Below are 23,233 nucleotides of genomic sequence, written 5' to 3' on the forward strand. Positions count from 1 at the left end.
CCCCGCCTCGATCTCCCAAAGTGCTGGGATTACAGGTCTGAGCCACCGCGACTGGCCTGACTGATATCCTTTTAAGAGGAAAGTTGGGGACTGGGCGCAGCGACTCATGCCTGTAATCCCAGCACTTTGGGAGGCTGAGGCGGATGGACCACTTGAGGTCAGGAGTTTGAGACCAGCCTGGCCAATATGGTGAAAACCTGTCTCTATTAAAAATACAAAAATTAGCCGGGCATGGTGGCACACACCTATAATCCCAGCTACTTGGGAGGCTGAGGCAGGGGAATCGCTTGAATCCAGGAGGTGGATGTTGCAGTGAGCTGAGATCATGCCACTGCACTCCAGTCTGAGCGGACTCGGTCAAAAAAAAAAAAAAAAAAAGGCGGGGGTGAAGTTAGACACACAAAGAGACACCAAGGATGCTGGAGTGCAGAGGAGGGACCACGTGAGGAGGCAGGAAGAAGGCGGCCATCTGCAAGTGACGGGGAGAGGCCTCAGAGGAAACCACACCTGCTGATGCCTCGAACCTGGGCTTGCAGCCTCCAGAACTGTAAGAACATACATTTCTGTTGTTTAAGCCACCCCATCTGTGGCATTCTGTTATGATAGCCCCAGCAAACTATCACAGCACACCGCCTCCCTGTTCCCAGTCCACAGAGGTAATTCCTTTAGCCATTGGCTGGGTATATAGATTTTTTTTCCATGCATGTATAATCATATGTGAAGAAATACACACATAATTTTATTTTTACAAAAATAGGATTTAGCCATACACACTGTTCCACAACTACTATGCTTTTTTTTTTTTTTTTTTTTTTACTCACAACACTTCTGACACCAAATGTGTGGGGTTTTTTTTCCACATCGACCAACTCTCCAACACCATCTGGGTATCCTACAATTGAATCCATTCTGATACTATCAACCTGGAGTTGGCATCAGCTCCCACATGTTAAGGGCCCAGTCCCACAAGACTGTCCCCACTTCACACTCCAGGAGCAAGTCCTGGGCCCCCCATAATTCTGACATATGAATTGGGGTTTCCATGACCCCCTCATCAGGTTCAATAATTTGCTAGAAACAGCTCACAGGACTCAGGAAAACAGTTTACTTACCTTTTTTTTTTTTTTTTGAGACAGTGTGTCTCTGTCTAGAGTGCAATGGTGCTTGCTGTAGCCTCGAACTCCTGGGCTCAAGCGATCCTCCAGCCTCAGTCTCCTGAGTAGCTGGGACTATAGGCATGTGCCACTGCACCCAGCCTTATTTCCGGTTTATCATAAAGGATACAAGTTCAGGAACAGCCAGATAGAAGAGATGCATAGGGCAAGGTATAGAAGGCAGGATGCAGAATCTCCAAGTCCTCTCTGATCACGTCACCCTCCCAGCATCTCCGTGTGTTCTTCTCCGAATGCTGTAATTTAGGTTTTTGTTTGTTTTTGTTTTGAGATGGAGTTTTGCTCTGTCACCCAGGCTGGAGTACAGGGGTGCAATCTTGGCTCCACTGCAACCTCTGCCTCCCACCCAGGTCAAGTGATTCTCCTGTCTCAGCCTCCTGAGCAGCTGGGGCTACAGGTGCGCACCACCACACCTGGCTCATTTTTGTCTTTTTAGTAGAGACGGGGTTTCACCGTGTTGGCCAGGCTGGTCTTGAACTCCTAACCTCAGGTGATCCACCTGCCTCAGCCTCCTAAAGTGCTGGGATTACAGGCATGAGCCACTATACCCGGCCTCATTTAGGAGTGTTATGGCAGCTTCAATATACAGGTATAATTGTTTAATTCTTGACCACTGGTGATTAACTCAATGTCCGCCCCATCTCCCCTCCCCAGGGTTTGAACCCTCTAATCACTTGCTGGGTTCCCCTTCCCCTGGCTACACCCTTATGCACCAAGAGTCACCTCATTAGCATAAATTCATGGTTGAAAGGGGCTCATTATGAGTAACAAAAGATGCTTCTCTCCCACCATCACTCAGGAAATTACAAGTGTTTCAGGAGCTCTGTGCCAGGAACTGGAAGTGAAACCCAAATATGCATACTTATTATATTCACAATATCACAACCACTAACTTTTTTTATTCTACCATATGTCACTGCCATGTCAATATCTACCCAAATGTTGTTTCTTCACACTTGCCAATATCTCATCCTATGGAGGCAGCATCATGTTTTCCAGTGTCCTCCATGGTTGGACTCAAGTGGTTTCCAGTCCTTTTGCTGTCCCAGACGGTGCTGCGTGAGACATCCTGTGCCACCAGGGTGGGGTCACCTGTGGGAGACATTCCTAAGACCGGAATCACTTTTGTGTTTTCAATAGCTATTGCTAAGCGTACCTTCCTATAGGTGGTGTAGAAGAGGCACGTATCCCACCCACGCCCACACAGGCACACTCTCTGCAACTTGGTATTTCTCAACAGAGGTGCTGGAAAGGAGACAGTGGGGTTGGGCCATTTGTATCTGAGGGGCTACAACAATTTAGTTCAGAAAAGAATAAGCAGAATAGGGAGTGAGGAAGCCCAGAGGGAAGGTCCAAGGGACCTTTTAGGAGAGGCTGAGGGACCCCCAGGGCAGCGGAGGGTGACCAGTTCCATTGGCTTATTTGACAAACACTAAGCACTGACAATGCCCCAGGTTCTGTGCTGGGATCCAGCACATGGTAGTGAAGGAAACTTCTTCCTCATGGGAGGAAGTCAACACACAGGAGTCATCTCAGAGAGTGCTTGGATCAGCAGGCTGGGGTGGCTGGAGAGGAGCAGATGGAACAAGCACTAGCATGACACTGGCTCATGAGAATTCCTGAGGATTTCTGCCATACGTGGTGAGGGGGAAAGTGCAGGAAAAAACCCTTGGGTGTGACTGTTCTAGTTACCTACTGCTGTGGAACAAACTACCTTAAGCTACCTTGCTTTTCTGGCTGGGAACAACAGCCATTTAATTCCATCTCAAGATTTTGTGGGTCAGGGCTCAGCTAGGTGATTCTTCTGCTCCATGTGGCCTCGACTAGGGTCACTAAGTGGGATTCGCTGGAGACTGGGCTGAGCTAGAAGGCCCAAGACAGCTTCCTTCATGTTACCTGGAGCCCACGCTGTGCTGCGGAACAGTTGGCTTGCCACAAGGCTAGCGTAGGCTTCCCCACACCATGGTGGCCTCAGGGCACTCAGACTTCTTCGGTGGCAGCACAGGCTCTAAGACAGTGTGTCCCAAGAAACGGAGTGGAAGCTGCCAGTTTTATAAGGCTTGGAAACTGCAAGATGTTATTTCTATTGTATTCGATTGGTCAGAGTAGTCCCAACTCCATGGAATTCAAGGGGAGGGGACACAGACCTCCCACTTTGCAATGAGAGGGGTGTCAACGAATATATAGCATCTTTCGTCTCCCTCAGTGACCCCGACATCCTTCTCTTGCCATTGGGTGTCATATTATGTGCTGCGGTCAATTGCAATCTGCCTGCCACATTAGCAGGCAGGTTTCACCCTCGAACCTCAACCTCAGGTGTGCAAGAACTGCTGTGTTTATATTAATATTTCTCTTCCTCAGCTCTATTGACATTTGGAGCCAAATAATTGTGATGGCTATTCTGTGCCTTGTAGGGTATTTAGCAGCATCCCTGGCCACTACAGCATGTGCACACATACACACACACACACTCAGTTATGACAACCCAAAATGTCTCCAGACATTGCCAAATGACAGCTGGGGACACCCTGGCTGAAAACCATTGCCTCGGCTAGGCGCGGTGACTCATGCCTGTAATCTCAGCACTTTGGGAGGCCGAGGCGAGTGGATCACCTGAGGTCAGGAGTTCGAGACCAGCCTGACCAACATGGCAATAACCCATCTCTACTAAAAACGCAAAAATTAGCCAGGCGTGGTGGCACACACCTGTAATCCCAGCTACTTGGGAGGCTGAGGCAGAAGAATTGCTGGAACCTGGGAGGCAGGGGTTGCAGAGAGCTGAGATCACACCACTTCACTCCAGCCTGGGTGACAGAACGACACTCTGTCTCAAAAAAAAAGAAAAAAAAAAGAAAGAAAACCATTGTCTTGGGATCACCTTGTTCTGACTCTAAGCCTCCATCCTACTCAGCTGTGAGGAACTCATCCCCTTCCCAGTTCACATGGTCCTTAACCCTTGGGAAGGGCTCTGGTCTACCGTGTGCCATGGCTGCCGTTGAGTTGGCCTCACCTCAGCAGTCTCCCTGAAATACGAAGTCTCTCCTCCCGTCCCCCAACCCAACCCCACATCCTGCAGAGGCTATATATGGCCTGGGTGCCCAGGCTGGGGGGGCCCCTTGCAGGGTGTCTTAGCACATTGTCACCTCTGACTCTGGCCATCTACCAGTCCAAGGAGCAACAGTCCTTCCCCCAACACCCTGAGGGGGTCCCGGAGGTCTGCATACAGCTGACAGAATTAGCTGATGGACTGGATGTGGGCTGTGAAACAGACAAGTCAAGAATGCTTCCACAGTATTCAGCCTGAGCTGCTGGAAGAATAATGATGCCACTGGCAAGAGGAAGTCAGGGGCAGGCGGGGTTGAGAGGGATATTGGGAGTTATGATTTGAGCACCCCATCCAGACGAAGATGTCAAGATGGCAGCTGGATAGATAAGTCTGGGACTGGGGGGTAAGATCTGTGCTGAGGACAGAATTATGGGAGTCATCTGAGATAGCATTTATAGCCACAAGACTGGCTGGATCTCCCAGGGAGCGGGGTGTGGATAGCAAGGCCCAGGACTCGGCTCCAGGGTTCTCTAATTAATAATTATTAGATAATAATTATCATTTTATTCCTTGAAGCATCTGGCACAGTGCCTGGCTCTATACAAGTCCTCGGAATTGGACAGAACTCTACAGTACTTTATTTTCCCCACTAATGAGGATGCCAATTCTATCTTAGCAGAAGAGCTACAAGTTAGAATCACTCAGTTAAGTAGGAAATTAAGACAGTTCTTAGGAGTTTCAAACAAAAATTCCAGGTCTACAGAGCCCAAATTCTGAGCTGCAGCCCTTCCCTAATCCCTACTCCCCACCTATGCTGAGATCCAGTTCTCCCAGTTTTTCTGATATTGAGAAAACTTTGAAGTTAGGAATTTGCTCTGCTGAGACTCAGTCACCCTCACTTTACCTTCAGTGCCATTGCTGCAGGAACTACGGCCTTCAAGTTGACTCCAGATACAGCCTCGCCATGCCTCTCCCTACCCTTGACTGCAGCAGCACTGAAATAGCAGCATGAATCACTCTGGGACGTCACGTGATGCCCAGGCCAGACGCGGCTGTGGTTGGTGCTCCTGCGTTCCAGGGACCTGGGAGGAGGGCCCTGGCTGGCCAGAGTGGCTGCCTCCCTGTCCTCCTCTGAGTCCACCAAGAGGCTTGGAAAAAACTGAGTTGCTGGAAGTTATAAGAGCTAACACTTCTGGGTATTGAGAGGTGGCTTTACTGTAACACTAAAGCAGCTTAAACATCGGGGACCCCATTCGTGCTCCTTCTAAAAAAGCCGCACACTTCATTTTTTGTGTGTTTCTTCTCTCAAAGCGAGCTCTCAAATTGTCATAAGCTTCAGGTCTGACAAGACTCAAGTCCAACCCGGGAGGATTATATTGTTCACTCTGCATAGTAACCTTGGGAAGTCAAGGGCACTTCATCCTCCCCACCTTACAGTCAAGGACACTTAGAGCACAAAAAAGCCTTCCTTAGATTTCTTGAAAATTCTGGGCCAGGGCCAGGCGTGGTGGCTCACACCTGTGTAATCCCAGCACTTTGGCAGGCGGGGGCAGGTGGATCACTAAAGGTAATGAGTTTGAGACCAGCCTGGCCAACATGGTAAAACACCATCTCTACTAAAATACAAAAAAAAATTAGCCGGGCATGGTGGTGGACACCTATAATCCCAGCTACTCAGGAGGCTGAGGCAGAATCGTGTGAACCCGGGAGGCAGAGGTTGCAGTGAGCCAAGATCGTGCTACTGCACTCCAACCTGGACAACAGAGTGAGACTCCATCCCCCACCCCCTCAAAAAAGATAAAGAGAATTCTGGGCCAGGCATGGTGGCTCACACCTGTAATCCCAGCACTTTGGAAGGCTGAGGCAGGTGGATAATGAGGCCAGCAATTCAAGACCAGCCTGGCCAAGACCGTGAAACCCTGTCTCTACTAAAAACACAAAAATTAGCCGGGCGTGGTGGTGGGTGCCTGCAATCCCAGCTACTCAGGAGGCTGAGGCAGAGAATTGCTTGGACCCAGGAGGCAGAGGTGGCAGTGAGCCGAGATCACGCCGCTGCACTCCAGCCTGGGTGACAGAGCGAGATTCCATCTTAAAAAAAAAAAAAATTCTGAATTTGCCCTGGCCTCAGGACCTTTGCATCCTCTGTTGCCTGTGTGGTCCCCTGTGCCCCCTAAGCTTCTCCTCGCTCCATCTCTGACAGGCCTTCACTAACCACTCACCTCTGGGAGTGCTTTCCTTCTCTGCCACCCAGGTCATCTCTCTGTGCCTTGCCTTTTGTGTTCTCTGTAGCATTCACTCTTGAGAATTATCATTTGTGCACTGATTTTGATTTAATAAATCTGTGTAGTTCTTATTCCGTAGCCAGGCACTGTTTTTTTTTTTTTTTTTTTTTTTGAGACGGAGTCTCGCTCTATCGCCCAGGCTGGAGTGCAGTGGTCGGATCTCAGCTCACTGCAAGCTCCGCCTCCCGGGTTTACGCCATTCTCCTGCCTCAGCCTCCCGAGTAGCTGGGACTACAGGTGCCCGCCACCTCGCCTGGCTAGTTTTTTGTATTTTCAGTAGAGACGGGGTTTCACCGTATTAGCCAGGATGGTCTTGATCTCCTGACCTCGTGATCCGCCCGTCTCGGCCTCCCAAAGTGCTGGGATTACAGCCTTGAGCCACCGCACCCGGCCCAGGCACTGTTTTTTTTCTTTGGAGACAGAGTCTTGCTCTGTTGCCCAGACTGGAGTGCAGTGGCATAATCTTGGCTCACAGCAACCTTCGCTTCCCGGGTTCAAGTGGTTCTCCTGCCTCAGCCCACCGAGTAGCTGGGACTACAGGAGTGCACCACCACGCCTGGTTAGTTTTTGTATTTTTAGCAGAGACGAGGTTTCTCCATGTTGGCCAGGGTGGTCTCGAACTCCTGACCTCAGGAGATCCACAGGGCCTTTTCTTGACAAGTTCTAAGTGCTTTATAAATAACAAATCATGTAATCCTCACAACCACTATGATGTCAACACTTTTTAATCCCCATTAGAAGATGGAGAGACCAGGGGCCGGCGCGGTGGCCAAGCCGAAGCCCAGCATGGAACCGACCCGGATCACAAGGTCAGGGAAGATCGAGACCATCCTGAGCTAACATGGTGAAACCCCGTCTTACTAGAAAATACAAAAAACATGACCGGCGAGGTGGGCGGGCGCCTGGTAGTCCAGCTACCTCCGGAGGCTGAGGCGAGTTGAGAATGCGTAAACACCGGGAGGCGGAGGCTTGCAGTGAGTGAGATCCAGCCACTGCACTTCTAGCCTGGGCGAACAGAGCAAGACTCCCGTCTCAAAAAAAAAAAAAAAAGAAGCATGGAGGCAAACTGAAGTAGCAAACTGCTTAACATCACACAGCTGAGAGTTTAGGGATCATTTTTCAGTAGAAAAGGTCCCTGTGAGCAGAAGCTTCATCTGGGGCTGCCCTGGTCACTACTACAGCCCTGCACCCGGAGCAGTGCAACACACTCTAAAAAAAGGTGTATGGGAAATGGGACCTGGCCACTCGGAGAGAAGCTGCTGGGAAGAAGATGGAAGGCCTGGAAAGGCCACTGCTGGTCAGGTGGGCACCAGTGTGGTGGCCTGGAGACAGTGCCAAGAAGAAATGAAAGGTGTCCTTGACAGACTGGATGTAGATGAATAAGAAAGGAGGCCAAGGCCTCAGAGGAACCCTTGACCCCGCTTTCCTTCATGCTCCCTCCAAAATGCATCCAGAATCCAATTCCTGTCCCCTCCTCTGCTCCCATTCTGGCTCCCTGGAATTACTGCCACAGCCTCCTAAGAGGTAACCCTGCTCTCACTCTCCCCTCTTCCTCCACACAGCAGCCAGAGGGATCCTAAGAAAACGTAAGATCATGACACTCCTCTGCTCAAAACCTGCCAATGTGTTCGGGAGTGGCAATGGCCTCTAACCCTGCAGGACCTGGCCCCTGCTTCCTCTGGGCAGCTGTGCCTCCTGCTATCTTGGCTACCCCGAGGCAGCGCCCATCCCAGGGCCTTTGCACTGGCTGTTCCATGGGCCTGCAAGGTTCTCTCCCACATTTCCAAGGATCTCACTCCCTTGCTTTCTTCAAGTCTTTTCTCACCATGCCTCACTATCAAAAATGCAAAACCGCTGGGCGCAGTGCTGGGTCTGTAAACCCAGCACTTTGGGAGGCCGAGGCGGGCGGATCACTTGAGGTCAGGAGTCTGAGACCAGCCTGGTCAACATGATGAAACCCCATCTCTACTAAAACTTAAAAAATTAGCCGGGCGTGGTAGCGCACACATGTAATCCTAGCTACTTGGGAGACTGAGGCAGGATAATTGCTTGAACCGGGGAGGCAGAGGTTGCAGGGAGCCGAGATCGACCCACTGCACTCTAGCCTGAGACAGAGCGAGAGTTTAAGACCAGCCTGGACAACACGAAGAAATCCGTCTATACAAAAAAATAGAAAAATTAGCTAGGCGTAGTGATGCCTGCCTGTAACCCCTGGTACTTGAGAGGCTGAGGTGGGAGGATGGCTTGAGCTCAGGAGGTCGAGACTGCAGCGAGCTGTGATGGCGCCACTGCACTTCAGCCTGGGAGACACTGAGACTCAACTCCGTCTCAAAAAAAAAAAAAAAAAAAAAGTATGCGGTTAGATTACACAGGCCCTGAACCCCACCCTAAAGCCTTCAGCACTTTCAAGTGAGGGATTACCAGGTTTGCAGGTCTGCGGCAACTTGGCTGCAGTGTCCAAAATGGGTGGGGCAGGTGGGATTAAAGTGAGGCTGTGGAGACAAGCTACTGGCAGAGAGGATACACTTTAAACCCTGGGAAGATGGCATTACCCAGAGAGGGGGAAGGATGAGGACACTACAGAGCCCAAGACCATCGCCAGACCCGTCATGCGGCTCCTTTGTTCCAGGAACCACAGCCGACTCTAGAAGCAATAGCAGCATTTTCACTCCGCAGGTGCATCTCATCCACGCTTTGGGGTGCCTGCCCTGCCTATGACTTCTGGGGCTGGGATTTGAGGCTCTACCAGGCCACAGCTCGCCAGCTCATAAGCGGTTAACTACCTGATTCAGCTCTTTGTCTCTTTCACTCCTTTACATCGGACTCACGAGGGCTGGGGGACAGCTCCCTTTCGCTAAGTGCTTCCCGCGTGCTGAACACCGCACGAATTCCCCTCGGCCCTACAGGACCAAACGACTCAGAGAGGGTGTGCGGTTCCACTGAGGACGCCCAGCGGCACAGCCGCGCCCGCCGCGATGAGATCCCCTGCCTGTCCAGCCCAAGCCCAAGCGCCCTCGCGGTCACGTGGCATTTCTGGAACATTCAGAACCTAACAGCCAGAATGCAGGAGGACCAGGCCGAGGCCGCAGCGCTAAACAACTCGCGCAACTGGCGGTCAAGGACCAGGCAGCGCCCACCGGCTAGGACCTCCATCTCGGTGAGCGGGCGAAGGGCTGGGGCCCTGTGCCGCTGGCGATCCCGGGGACCGCCTGGAACTCGCGGCACTAGGGATCCAGATGGAAAGTAACCCAGAGGCACTGCAGCCGCCGGAGACACAGCTACAGTACCGGACTACGGCCAGGACTGCCATACGCCACGGGCGGGGCGAAACCCGGCCTTTTGAAAGGCAGCGATTTAAACCAATCAGCGCAAAGGGTTGGCAACCCTCCGCCCAATTGGAATCGCTCTCATTCTGAAGGCGGTTCCGACATGGAGTCCGGCCGCCCAATGGGAGAGGTGGAAATTTCCAGAACGAACGGAACCAATGGGCGCGGCCGCCAGCGCGGCTATGATTGGCAGAGCAAAAGACCAATCTGTGTCGCAGAAGTCCTCTCCTCCCTCCGTTCGTGCAGCCTGAGATGGGTGGGTTTATAGAGGGACGTCCAATCCTGAGGTGCGGGGGAGGCAGGGTTGAGGGAATCACTCCCCGCTGTCCAATGAGAGGGAAGTGGAGATGATGGGCTGGACTTCAAACCAGTAGTAGAGCAGCACAGAGAGCCCCCTAGAAGTACTCGACCAGTTAGCAGGCGAGGAAGGGGCGGGAGCCGGGGGTCCCGGCAGCTTCTAGTAGGTTCCAGAAGGCGGCGCGTGCGGTTGGGATCGCGGAGCGGACGGATTCGATTCAACGGGGTTCCGGGCCGCGCTGCGCTATGGAGCAGGTGAAGGGGGAGGGGCGGGCTGAGGCCCCGAGACCGCTCGGGGACCGGCGGAGGCCCGGCCACGGTAGGGGGCGGGGCGGGTGCCGGATCTAGGCGACCGGAGCTGGGTGCTGGGGCCGGACGGGGCGGCGGCGGGGAGGCGAGGGCCGCGGGCGGCGGGCGGGAGCGGGATCTGTAGCGAGGCCGGCCGCGGGTAGCGCCCATAGCCCCTTGGTTGGGCGAGGAGGGCCGGGAGGAGGCCACAGTTTGGGTGAGTCCGGCCGGCGGCGGGAAGAGGGGCCGCGACCGGGTCCTGAAGGCGTCCCAAAGGGGCTGCTGCGGGCTATTCTGGGGAGGGTGCGGGCCGCAGAGGGCGGGGTGGAGTTGGGCCAGGGGCCGGGTTCGGCACCCGCGAGGTAGCGCTCCGGGAGATCTGAGACAGCCGACGGAGAAACCGCTCGGGACTTAGCCACGAGGAACTTGGACGGATCCAGGGAGCGGGGATGGGAATACACTGGGAGTAACCCAGGGTCTTAGCAGCTTGGGATCCAGTTGGGGCAAATCTTACTCTTCTGCATCTGAGAATGTGAGGGTGGGAGAGCGTTGAGCGGGGATTTGAGGAGCCGCAGACCGAGTGTAGCTGATGCAGTAAAGGGAAGGGTGCCGCAAAAGTCCTTGGAACGAATTCCATCTCTGACAGTGGTTTACAAATGTATTGCGGCCCCTCCTCCTCTTTTTGTATGCGTGTGTGTGATTGTCGAGTGACCAAGGACCGACACTTCCGAAAGGTGGGTCCGAAAGGTGGATTTCTGGCTCCACTGGGACGGTTGTAGACAATTTGCAGAGATTAACCGCTAGAAGTTATGGGCCTCTCTTGAGCATTTGGGGGGCAGAGTTTGAAGCGGCTGCTGCTTCCTTTCAGTGACTTGGTTATGTCCTTAGTAGCTTGTGGTTGTGAAAGGCCTAGAGATTTTGTTCCATTGGAAGCTGTCATTGAGCTGTAATGATTCATCGGAAGAAAAAGGACAAAACAACCTCCGAGAAACCTCTACCAACATCTGAGAAATCATCCGCTCGAGAGTACTACCCTCGTCGCTCCGGTCCCATAACACTTGGGGGTGACAATTCTGAAACTATACCTGGTATTTGGTTCTTACTTCAGGTCCATAAAACTAAGATCGCCCACACACTCCCCTTAAATAAGACATCTCGATGGACTAGTGACTACCACCCTTTTTTTGGTGTGAGTTACAGAGCTTAGCCTTTGGTCTCTTGTAGCAGTTGCTGCTTTAGGCAAAGCTCGAGCTTCCTTGCTGTATTAAAAAGAGTGGAAATGAAGTTAATAAACTTTTTGTGCGCATGTAATACTTCAGTTGTATGTAGGATTAAATGGGCTGTAGTATAGGTGAGGGAAAAATTTCTGGAATAAGACATTGCTCTTTTACTTTTAAGAAAGGATCTCAGCTGGGTGCAGTGGCTCACACGTATAATCCCCAGCACTTTGGGAAGCCAAAACGGGCAAATCACCAGAGGTCAGGAGTTCGAGACCAGCCTGGCCAACATGGTGAAACCCCCTCTGTACTAAAAGTACAAAAATTAGTGGGGCATGGTGGCGCTCGCCAGTAATCCCAGCTACTGGGGAGGCTGAGGCAGGGGAATCGCTTCACCCCGGGAGGCGTAGGTTGCAGTGAGCTGTGATTGTGCCACCACACTCTAGTCTGGGCGACAGAGTGAGACTCCGTCTTGAAAAAAAGAGAAAGGACCTCTTTTTGCTGTAACAAATTTATTTTTTATTTTTTAGAGACAGGGTCTGGTTCTGTGGCCCAGGCTGAAGTGCACTGGTGGGATCATAGTTCACTGCAGCATCAAATTCCTGGCCTCAAGCGATCCTCCTGCCTCAGCCTCCTGAGTAGCTAACCACACGCCACCACAACTGGCTATTTTTCTTTTTTTTTTTTGAGACGGAGTCTCGCTCTGTCGCCCGGGCTGGAGTACAGTGGCCGGATCTCAGCTCACTGCAAGCTCCGCCTCCCGGGTTTAGGCCATTCTCCTGCCTCAGCCTCCCGAGTAGCTGGGACTACAGGCACCCGCCACCTCACCCAGCTAGTTTTTTGTATTTTTTAAGTAGAGACGGGGTTTCACCGTATTAGCCAGGATGGTCTCGATCTCCTGACCTCGTGATCCGCCCATCTCGGCCTCCCAAAGTGCTGTGATTACAGGCTTGAGCCACCGAGCCCGGCCCACAACTGGCTAATTTTAAATTTTTTTGTAGAGACGGGGGTTTTGCTATGTTTCCCAGGCTGGTCTCGAATTTCTGGGCTCAAGCTGTCCTTCAGCCTTGGCCTCCCACTGCATTAGCACTAGAATTACAAGCGTGAGTCACTTTGCCTGGTCTTAAAATATTTGTTTTTAAATCACCACCACCCATGATAGAAGTGTATGTGCAGGTAGATAGATGGTGAATGAATATTTGACTTAGGACAGCAAACTGACATGGCAACTGTACAGATGACGTGGCATTTAACCCCAGGTGTGTTTGAGCCCACCATCTGGAAGCCATTCCTGAAAATAAACAAGATTTTGTTTTCATTTTCAACTGTGAAGTTTGTATTTCAGTTTAGAAAATACTCAAGTTGGTCTGGGTGCGGTGGCTCACACTTGTAATCCCAGCACTTTGGGAGGTGGAGGTGGGTGGATCATGAGGTCAGGTTGAGACCAACCTTCCAGATTTGTGAAACCCCATCTGTAGTAAAAATAAAAAAAATTTTTTAAAAATCGCCCCAGGGGTGGTGGCTCACACCTGTAATCCCAGCACCTTGGGAGGCCAAGGCGGGTGGATCATGAGGTCAGGAGTTCGAAACCAGCCTGGCCAATATGGTGAAACCTTGTCTCTATTTTTTAAAAATAAAAAATTAGCTGGGCGTGGTGGCATACTCCTGTAGTCCCAGCTACTTGGGAGGCTGAGGCAGGAGAATCGGTTGAACCCAGGAGGCGGACCTTGCAGTGAGTCGAGATTGCACCACTGCACTCCAGCCTGGGTGACAGCGAGACTGTCGCTCTTTTTTTTTTTTGAGACGGAGTCTCGCTCTGTCGCCCAGGCTGGAGTGCGGTGGCCGGATCTCAGCTCACTGCAAGCTCCGCCTCCCAGGTTCACGCCATTCTCCTGCCTCCGCCTCCCAAGTAGCTGGGACTACAGGCGCCGGCCTCGTCGCCCGGCTAGTTTTTTGTATTCTTTAGTAGAGACGGGGTTTCACCGTATTAGCCAGGATGGTCTCGATCTCCTGACCTCGTGATCCGCCCGTCTCGGCCTCCCAAAGTGCTGGGATTACAGGCTTGAGCCACTGTACCCGGCCGACTCTCTCTCAAAAAAAAAAAAAATTTGGTGGGCATCGTGGCACGCACCTGTGGTCCCAGCTATGTGGGAGGCTGAGGCAGGACAGTTGCTTGAAGCCAGCTGGTGGAGGTCGCAGCGAGTGGACATTGCTCCACTGCCCTCCAGCCTGGATGACAGCGAGACTCTGTGTCCAAAAAAAAACAAGTTGGACAGATTTCGAATGTTCAAGCTTGCCTTTTTTTTCAATAGGGGCCTTTCAAATAAATCCCACAATGATACACTTCTTACATTTAACCCAACACAGGCATACAGCCATGTAACACATTCAGCAAAACAGTATTTACTGTTATGTGCCCTGTGTGCTGGTATTTTTTGTCCCACTTGGTCTCTTAAAATGCTGGTCATGACCTACAAAATTGATTTCCTGACCCACTGCTGATCAGTACTGTGTTTGAAAAATGCTTTTTTAAAGCATAGGCAGGAATTTCACCAGCTGCCTCTTGACCCCACTTGAGTTTTGTTAACCCTTTGTGTTCTGGCCTCCGACTTGGGCTCTAGGATTTTTTATCCCTTGTTTGCTTAATTTGGCAGGTTCCTTCTGCCTGTGCCTCTGTAAGGTCTCTGATTGATGAAGTTCCTGATCTATTTCGGGATTCCAAAATCATTTCTCTTTTTTTTTTTTTCCAGATAGAGTCTCACTCTGTCCCCCAGGTGAGAATGCAGTGGCACGATCTCAGGTCACTGCAACCTCCGACTCCCAAGTTCAAGTGATTCTCCTGCCTCAGACTGCTGGGTAGCTGGGACTGCAGGCATGCACCACATCAGGCTAATTTTTGTATTTTTAGTAGAGACGGAGTTTCACCATGTTGGCCAGGCTGGTCTCGAACTCCTGACCTCAGGTGATCCACCCGCCTTGGCTTCTCAAGGTGCTGAGATTACAGCCTAAAATCATTTCTCTTAACAAAATTATTTCTTGCATCAATTTACTGGGTTGTGAGTGGATGATACATAGAATGAGTTAGTAACTTAGGTGACATAACTGTCTCACAGAACGTTTACTTCTTAAAGGTATATTTTGGTCTGGTGTGGTGGCTCACCTTTGGGAGACTGAGGCAGGAGGGTTGCTTTAGGCCAAGAGTTTGAGACAAGCCTGGGCAATATAGTGAGACACCATCTCTACCACAGAAAGAGAAAAACATGGCCGGGCACGGTGGCTCAAGCCTGTAATCCCAGCACTTTGGGAGGCCGAGACGGGAGGATCACGAGGTCAGGAGATCGAGACCATCCTGGCTAACATGGTGAAACCCCGTCTCTACTAAAAAAAATACAAAAAAAAAAAAAAAAAAATAGTCGGGCGAGGTGGTGGGTGCCTGTAGTCCCAGCTACTCGGGAGGCTGAGGCAGGAGAATGGTGTAAACCCAGGAGGCGGAGCTTGCAGTGAGCTGAGATCCGGCCACTGCACTCCAGCCCAGGTGACAGAGCAAGACTCCGTATCAAAAAAAAAAAAAAAAAAAAAAAAACATTTAGTCGGGCGTGGTGACATACACCTGTAGTCCCAGCTACTTAAAAGGCTGAGTTGGTCGGGCGCAGTGGCTCACACGTGTAATCCCAGCACTTTGGGAGGCCAAGGCGGGCAGATCACCTGAGGCCAGGAGTTCAAGACCAGCCTGACCAACATGGAGAGACCCCGTCTCTACTAAAAATACAAAATTAGATGGATGTGGTGGTGGTGCATGCCTGTAATCCCAGCTACTCAGGAGGCTGAGGCAGGAGAATTGCTTGAACCTGGGAGGCAGAGGTTATGGTGATGTGAGATCGCGCTATTGCACTCCAGCCTGGGCAACCAGAGTGAAACTCCGTCTCAAAAAAAAAAAGAACGAAAGAAAGAAAAAAGGCTGAGTCAGGAGGATTGCTTGAGCCCAGGAGTTGAAGGTTACAGCCAGCTGTGATCATGCCACTGCACTCCAGGCTGGGTAACAAAGTGAGATACTGTCTTTAAAATATATATATATATGTATATATATGGCCGGGTGCGGTGGCTCACGCCTGTAATCCCAGTACTTTGGGAGGCGGAGATGGGCGGATTATGAGGTCAGGAGTTTGAGATCAGCCTGGCCAACATGGTGAAGCCGCATCACTACTGAAAATACAAAAATTAGCCAGGCGTGGTGGCGGGAGCCTGTAAATCCCAGCTACTCAGGAGGCTGAGGCAGGAGAATCGCTTGAACGCAGAGGTTGCAGTAAGCCGAGATCGTGCCACTGCACTCCAGTCTGGGGACAGAGCAAGACTCTGTCTCAAAAAATAATAATAATAAAATGAATAAATGAAGGAGCTTCTCAAGGGGCTGCCTGCCCTCAGGTAGGCTGCTGTGGGGCACCTGGCCTTTTGTGGGGCAGGTCAGTGAGGAGAAACCCTTTAGTGAGGACCCTGTTATGACAGGGCCAAGGCCTGCTTCACTTTTTTCTTTTTTTTTTTTAATTAAAAGTAAACTTTAATGTCGAAAATGCAAACTTGGGAAGGGCAGAAAGATCACACACAGGGCTGTCACTTCACACTTGGAGGGTTGCACAGCAGCCCAGCAGAGGCACTCTTCACTTCTCAGACAGTGGGGTGGGCGGGCAGAGACGCTCCTCACTTCCCAGACCATGCAGGGGCTGGGCCGAGGAACTCCTCACTTTCCAGACAGTGCAGCGGCCAGGCAGAGGTGTCCCTCATTTCCAAGACAGAGGCGGGCGGGCAGAGGTGCTCCTCTCTTCCCAGTCAGGCAGCCGGGCAGAGGGGCTTCTTACTTCTCAGACGGTGGGGCGGCCAGGCAGAGTTGCTTCACTTTTTCAAACTGCTGTATCCCACCAGGCGCAGTGGCTCATGTCTGTAATCCCAGCACTTTGGTAGGCTGAGGTGGATGGATCACCTGAGGTCAGGAGTTTAAGACAAACAGCCTGACCAATATGGTGAAACCCCATCTCTACTAAAATTACAAAAATCAGCCAGGCGTCGGGGCGGGCCCCTGTAGTCCCAGCTACTTGGGAGGCTGAGACAGGAGAATCACTTGAACCTGGGAGGCAGAGGTTGCAGTGAGCTAAGATGGCACCACCGTACTCCAGCCTGGGCGACGGAGTGAGACCCCGTCTCGAAAAACAAAACAAAACAAAACCCTGCTGTATCCCTACTTTTTGCATTCTAAATGTTTGAGAATGGAGAGGTTTAAACCACAGTAGCATTTCTTTATTCTCTATCCCCTTTGTAATGTAGTAATATTTAAGAATGGCAGGAATCAATTTGGGGGGCTAGCTTGACTGTTACCCATTAGTGAACATTTATCTGTCATGTGGCGACATGTTGCCACACCAGGAAATGGAGACCAGTTCTTCTGTGATGGGAGGAGATGGCAACCATGCCATAGGCAGGCATCTTGCTGCTCCCAAGAAAGAGAAGCCTCCGCTGCCATCCCACAGCCTTCAGGTCACTGGAGCATGTATCAGTGCCACTCCGCCCACCTTCTTCCTGTGAGGGGTGACTAGGCCTGTGCTCCATTTATCATTTGGATGCTTTGGAAATCTGTGACAAATGAATTGACTTTTCCACGAAAGCATGTGATACGTCCTGGAGTGGCTTCATGAGCTCCATGTAGAGACCGGAAGAGTGGCAGAGCCCTCGTTCGTCACATGAGGGCTGGCGTGGAGTGCAGCCTGGGCTCTTTGCCCCTGCTTGTTTTTTCTTTGCTGGCTCCCTAGGGAAGGTGTGAGAAATTAAATAAATGAACAACTATTCTCTTTTCTGATCTGTAAAGTCACCTATTTATTTGTTGGTAACTCCGTAAAAGAATGAGTCTTATCTTAAAAGCTTGTGATTAAATGGACTCATCATAGAAAAGCTGTGTGCTCCTTTCCCCTCAGGTCAATGAGCTGAAAGAGAAGGGCAACAAGGCCCTGAGCGCGGGCAACATCGACGATGCCTTACAGTGCTACTCTGAAGCCATTAAGCTGGATCCCCACAACCACGTGCTGTACAGCAACCGTTCTGCTGCCTATGCTAAGAAAGGAGACTACCAGAAGGCTTACGAGGATGGCTGCAAAACTGTCGACCTAAAGCCTGACTGGGGCAAGGTCAGCTGTGGGCAGCGGAGGGAGAGAGGCCCTTCAGACCTTTCCAGAAATGCCTTTTGGTGGCCTGAGGCTCACCTGTCCTGATAGACTGATAGTTACCTACTCACCTCCCTGTTTGAGTATCCTCCTCAGAAACAGCATTTTTTATCAAATCTAAGATAGCTATTAGTTGTAATACAGCCTTTATTTTTGGTACTAAGAAGGAAGAGGTTGGGGCTGGGCGCGGTGGCACATGCCTGTAATCCCAACACTCTGGGAGGCTGAGGTGGGCAGATCACTTGAGGTCAGGAGTTCAAGACCAGCCTGGCCAACATGGTGAAACCCTGTCTGTACTAAAAATGCAAAAAAAATTAGCCAGGCATGGTGGCATGTGCTTGTAGTCCCATCTACTCAGAAGGCTAAGGCAGGAGGAGCACCTGAGCCTGGCAGGCAGTGGTTGCAGTGAGCTGAGATCGTGCCACTGCACTCCAGCCCAGATGACAGAGCAAGACCCTGTCTAAAAAAAAAAGGAGGAGGAGGAAGAGGCCAGGTGCAGTAGCTCACACCTGTAATCCCAGCACTTTGGGAGGTTGAGGCATGAGGATTACTGGAGCCCAAGGGTTTGAGACCAGCCTGGGCAACATAAGGAGTCCCTGTCTTTACCAAGAAAATAAATAAGGAAAAAAAATGCTGCTAAAGGTACCACAGTTGATCAGAGGTGAATGGGGTGGGGCGGATGTGCCTCTGCTATTTGGATGGATCCTTAAAGTAAAAGCCTTGGCTTTGTAGCCTAATCCTCTCCTTTTTTCTCTTTGGCCTTCGTGTGAATACTCATTTTTCCCCCATTAAAAGTAGAATTGGCCGGGCGCGGTGGCTCACGCCTGTAATCCCAGCACTTTGGGAAGCCAAGGCAGGCGGATCACAAGGTCAGGAGATCAAGATGGTGAAACCCCGTCTCCACTAAAAATACAAAAAATAGCCGGGCACGATGGCGGGCACCTGTAGTCCCAGCTACTCAGGAGGCTGAGGCAGGAGAATGGCATGAACCCGGGAGGCGGAGCTTGCAGTGAGCCGAGATCGCGCCACTGCACCCAGCCTGGGGGACAGAGCGAGACTCCGTCGCAAAAAAAAAATAAAATTAAATTTTAAAAAGTAGAATTGTTCTTTTTTGAGTTTATCTTCTGCATTTACCTCTGGGTGTTCTTTATTTTGTGTCTTTCTTTGGTGGTTTAAGGGCTATTCACGAAAGGCAGCAGCTCTAGAGTTCTTAAACCGATTTGAAGAAGCTAAGCGAACCTATGAGGAGGGCTTAAAACACGAGGCAAATAACCCTCAACTGAAAGAAGGTTTACAGAATATGGAGGCCAGGTTGGCAGGTAGGTACCACGCACAGTTTTCTTTCTTATTATTAATGGGATTAATTTTGAGTCTTCCCCTGAGAAATGTCAGTCTGTTAGGGTATGGGACACAGTAATTCTAGTGAACTCATTTCATAGTGATGTGCTTTCCTTTACTCGGACAGAGAGAAAATTCATGAACCCTTTCAACATGCCCAATCTGTATCAGAAGTTGGAGAGTGATCCCAGGACAAGGACACTACTCAGTGATTCTACCTACCGGGAGCTGATAGAGCAGCTGCGAAACAAGCCTTCCGACCTGGGCACGTAAGTGGACGCCGCTCATTGAGGTTCTGGAAATCTGGAGGAATGTTATGCTTTTTCTTCCCATAACCTCACAGCAGAGGGTTCCCTGCCCTAAACTGCAGTTTCTGCCTTTGCTTATTCTCTGCAGAGCAGTAGCGGGTGGTCATTTATTTGTAATTATAGAAAGGGTCAGGGGAGCATATATCACAGTAATCTAGAACGTTCCTTGTCATCTATATACACCTCTTGCCTGCTATCCTAGAACTGTAATCTAGTGTCAATCCCATCCTTTCAATCTCCTTAGGCCCTACTGTCTCTGTTGGTATATCAGGGTGGAAACAGGCTTGAAGTTCATGTGTAAAGATGTGTCTAAATCTTGTACTGGTATCCATCTCTGTCTCAATCCTCTGGCTCCTGAGATCAGCTATGGAAGTATACCTAAAACAACTTATTCCTCTGTGTATCTGCCAACCTTGAGGAATAAACTTGACCTCTGTAACTTTTATTTATTTATTTATTTATTTATTTATTTATTTATTTATTTTATTTTTTCGAGATGGAGTCTCGCTCTGTCACCTAGGCTGGAGTGCAGTGGTGTAATTTCGGTGCACTGCAACATCCACCTCCTGGGTTCAAGAGATTCTCCTGCCTCAGCCTCCTGAGTAGCTGGGATTACAGGTGTACACCACCACACCTGGCTGATTTTTGTATGTTTAGTAGTAGCGACAGGTTTCACCATCTTGGCCAGGCTGGTCTCAAACTCCTGACCTCAAGTGGTCTGCCTGCCTCAGCCTCCCAAAGTGCTGGGATTACAGGTGTGAGCCACCGTGCCCGACTATCTGTGACTTCATTTTATTTATTTTTGTTGACTCTATTTTAGATGGTGTTTTGATGGTTTGAGCATTCCTCAATTGTATCTCATGAGTGATGCAAAATCTAGCCATCTTTTGATGGGTGAGGAGCTTCTAAACACAGGAATCTGACTTTAATAGTGGGAGTTAAAAGACTGATTGTGGGGAGAAGTAATTGCAATTTTTCTTTCTTTTTTTAAATCAATACTAGGAAACTACAAGATCCCCGGATCATGACCACTCTCAGCGTCCTCCTTGGGGTCGATCTGGGCAGTATGGATGAGGAGGAAGAGGTTGCAACACCTCCACCACCACCCCCTCCCAAAAAGGAGACCAAGCCAGAGCCAATGGAAGAAGATCTTCCAGAGAATAAGAAGCAGGTCTTGTTTTTTCTCCTCACTGTCACTCATTTATAGATAACTAGAAATCTTTATGTTGAATGGGAACATCTGTCAACCTTGAATGACCATGATTATTATGGTTTTTTTTAGAGACGGAGTCTCGCTGTGTTTCCCAGGTTGGTCTTGAACTCCTGGCGTCAAGTGATGCTCCTGCTTCAGCTAGGATTACAGTCACAAGCCACTGTGCCCAGCTGTAACTATTTTGAGTGCTTTGAAATGTGCTAAGCTTATGACTATTATTCATTAGAATGGTCAGCATGTTAAAAGATCAGCTTCAGGCCAGGCACAGTGGCTCACGCCTGTAATCTCAGCACTTTTGGAGGCCAAGGTGGGTAGATAACCTAAGGTCAGGAGTTCAAGATCAGCCTGGCCAACATGGTGAAACCTCATCTCCACTCAAAATAGAAAAATTAGCCAGGTGTCATGATGGGCAGAAGAATCACTTGAACTTGGGAGGCCGAGGTTGCAGTGAGCCAAGATCTCGTCACTGCACTCCAGCCTGGGCGACAGAGCGAGACTCCATCTCAAAAAAAAAAAAAAAAGATGAGCTTCACAAGAGAATTCCTAGGAGTGATGTGTAGCCAAGAGTGAGCAGCGGGAGTTGCCCTTCCCATGGTCGCAACAGTAGCTTCATTGCTGCCAGTGTGAGTGTTGGTCAGAGCAAGACCAGAAAGTTGGGAGTAATTCACATCCTTGTCATGATCCAGAAGAATGTCCACATCAATCCTTAGACCTTTGCTTCCTGGCTGGACATGGTATGCAGTTGGGAGCGTCCGCTAAGCGGCACTCTTTTGGAGCAGGAGGCATGCGCCTCAACAATTTCATTTCCCTCCTTGTAACTGGAACAGCAGATTGTTGCCAAATTTAGCACCTTGAAATGGGTAAGCGTTGGTTGTTTAGGGTGTCTCAGCTGGAAAAAGGCCCTCCACTGTGGGCGGTAGCGAGTTTTGCCGAAGACTCGTGCCACTCAGCCCCTTCTCATCCTCTCACCACGCCCTCTGCTATGGTTCCCTGACAACTAAGATCCTGAGGCAGCCACAGGACCGACACCAGATCTGCTGCAGCCTCTCAGAATAAAGCCTGGTCCAAAACTCTGCTGTCCTCAACGGTTGCTTCAAGTTGAAGGGATTTCCTCTCCCCTAAAGAAGCGCTCTGCTTCCTGACAAAGATCCAGGAGAGTAGGTGGAAAAGGGGGAGTTTCAGAGCAAGCAAAGATGAAATTAGTTTTCATTCTAATGGCTGATACTTGACTGTATTGTCTATAGCTGATTGATGAAGAGGCCTTCAGGAGAACTTGCTAGAGTTCTGTACATGTTAGCTGTATTTCAGAACTTGTGACAGATCATAGATTCTTGCTGTCTTTGTCACCTGAGTTAGATTTGCTCAGCACTCACTTCTAAACCTCATCTAGGCACTGAAAGAAAAAGAGCTGGGGAATGATGCCTACAAGAAGAAAGACTTTGACACAGCCTTGAAGCATTACGACAAAGCCAAGGAGCTGGACCCCACCAACATGACTTACATTACCAATCAAGCAGGTGAGGCCCAGAAACCAGGGGCAAGGGAATTATTGGGTATCTGAGGGAAGAAGCAAGGACTGACTATTCCTTCTTCACCATCCTGCCTGGCAGCGGTGTACTTCGAAAAGGGTGACTACAATAAGTGCCGGGAGCTTTGTGAGAAGGCCATTGACGTGGGGAGAGAAAACCGAGAAGACTATCGACAGATTGCCAAGTAGGCTTGACCTTCCAGAATACCTTGATAGCGTGGAGGGTTTCCTGTCCAAGACTTAAGTTTCTCTGCATGGGGAGGAGGGCTGCTGGCCATAGAATCTGCTGTGTTAAGAAAGGGCTGGCAGGCCGGGTGCGGTGACTCATGCCTGTAATTCCAGCACTTTAGGAGGCCGAGGCGGGCGGATCATGAGGTTAGGAGATGGAGACCACAGTGAAACCCCGTCTCTACTAAAAATACAAAAAATTAGCTGGGCATGGTGGCGGGCGCCGGTAGTCCCAGCTACTCAGGAGGCTGAGGCAGGAGAATGGTGTGAACCTGGGAAGCAGAGTTTGCAGTGAGCTGAGATCGCATGACTGCACTCCAGCCTGGGCGACAGAGCGAGACTCCGTCTCCAAAAAAAAAAGGGGGGCTGTCAAGAAGGTCACTGCAGACAAGACAAAACGTGTTGAAGGCAGTGATGCGGATCTTTCCAGTTGCAGGTGTGTTTTCTGCAGGAGCTGACCTTATCTGTTTGTCCTAAGCAGTCTTCGTCTCTCTCTCTTTTCAGAGCGTATGCTCGAATTGGCAACTCATACTTCAAAGAAGAAAAGTACAAGGATGCCATCCATTTCTATAACAAGTCTCTAGCAGAGCACCGAACCCCAGATGTGCTCAAGAAATGTCAGCAGGTGGGTAGGAAAGGAATAGGGGTATTTTCTTGTTTTCCTAATAATTGAGCCATTGTTTCTTACTGTTTTATTTAATAACAAACTTGACTTTTTTTTTTTTTTTTGAGATAAGGTCTCACTCTTTCGCCTAGGCTGAAGTACAGTGGCACAGTTATGGCT

General features: G+C 50.3%; 1 protein-coding gene across 3 annotated transcripts in view; it reads left to right on the forward strand.

Moving 5' to 3' along the window:
• Positions 1-9,390: 9,390 nt before the first annotated feature.
• Positions 9,391-23,233, forward strand: part of STIP1 (stress induced phosphoprotein 1) — a 24,000-nt gene continuing 10,157 nt past the window's right edge. The window contains exons 1-8 of one of the 3 annotated variants that reach the window (XM_017892644.1): positions 9,391-10,082; positions 17,589-17,798; positions 19,012-19,153; positions 19,300-19,441; positions 20,483-20,651; positions 22,084-22,210; positions 22,304-22,406; positions 22,954-23,074. In XM_017892644.1, coding sequence (XP_017748133.1) covers positions 9,930-10,082; positions 17,589-17,798; positions 19,012-19,153; positions 19,300-19,441; positions 20,483-20,651; positions 22,084-22,210; positions 22,304-22,406; positions 22,954-23,074 — 1,167 coding nt within the window. In that variant the 5' untranslated portion in view covers positions 9,391-9,929. Of the gene's footprint in view, positions 10,083-10,226; positions 10,379-17,588; positions 17,799-19,011; positions 19,154-19,299; positions 19,442-20,482; positions 20,652-22,083; positions 22,211-22,303; positions 22,407-22,953; positions 23,075-23,233 lie in introns of those variants that run through there. The other 2 variants (XM_017892652.1, XM_017892660.1) reach the window with 2 other exon arrangements.

The sequence above is a fragment of the Rhinopithecus bieti genome, unplaced genomic scaffold, assembly GCF_001698545.2.
Source record: "Rhinopithecus bieti isolate Rb0 unplaced genomic scaffold, ASM169854v2 scaffold_1017, whole genome shotgun sequence".
Lineage (NCBI taxonomy): Eukaryota > Metazoa > Chordata > Mammalia > Primates > Cercopithecidae > Rhinopithecus > Rhinopithecus bieti.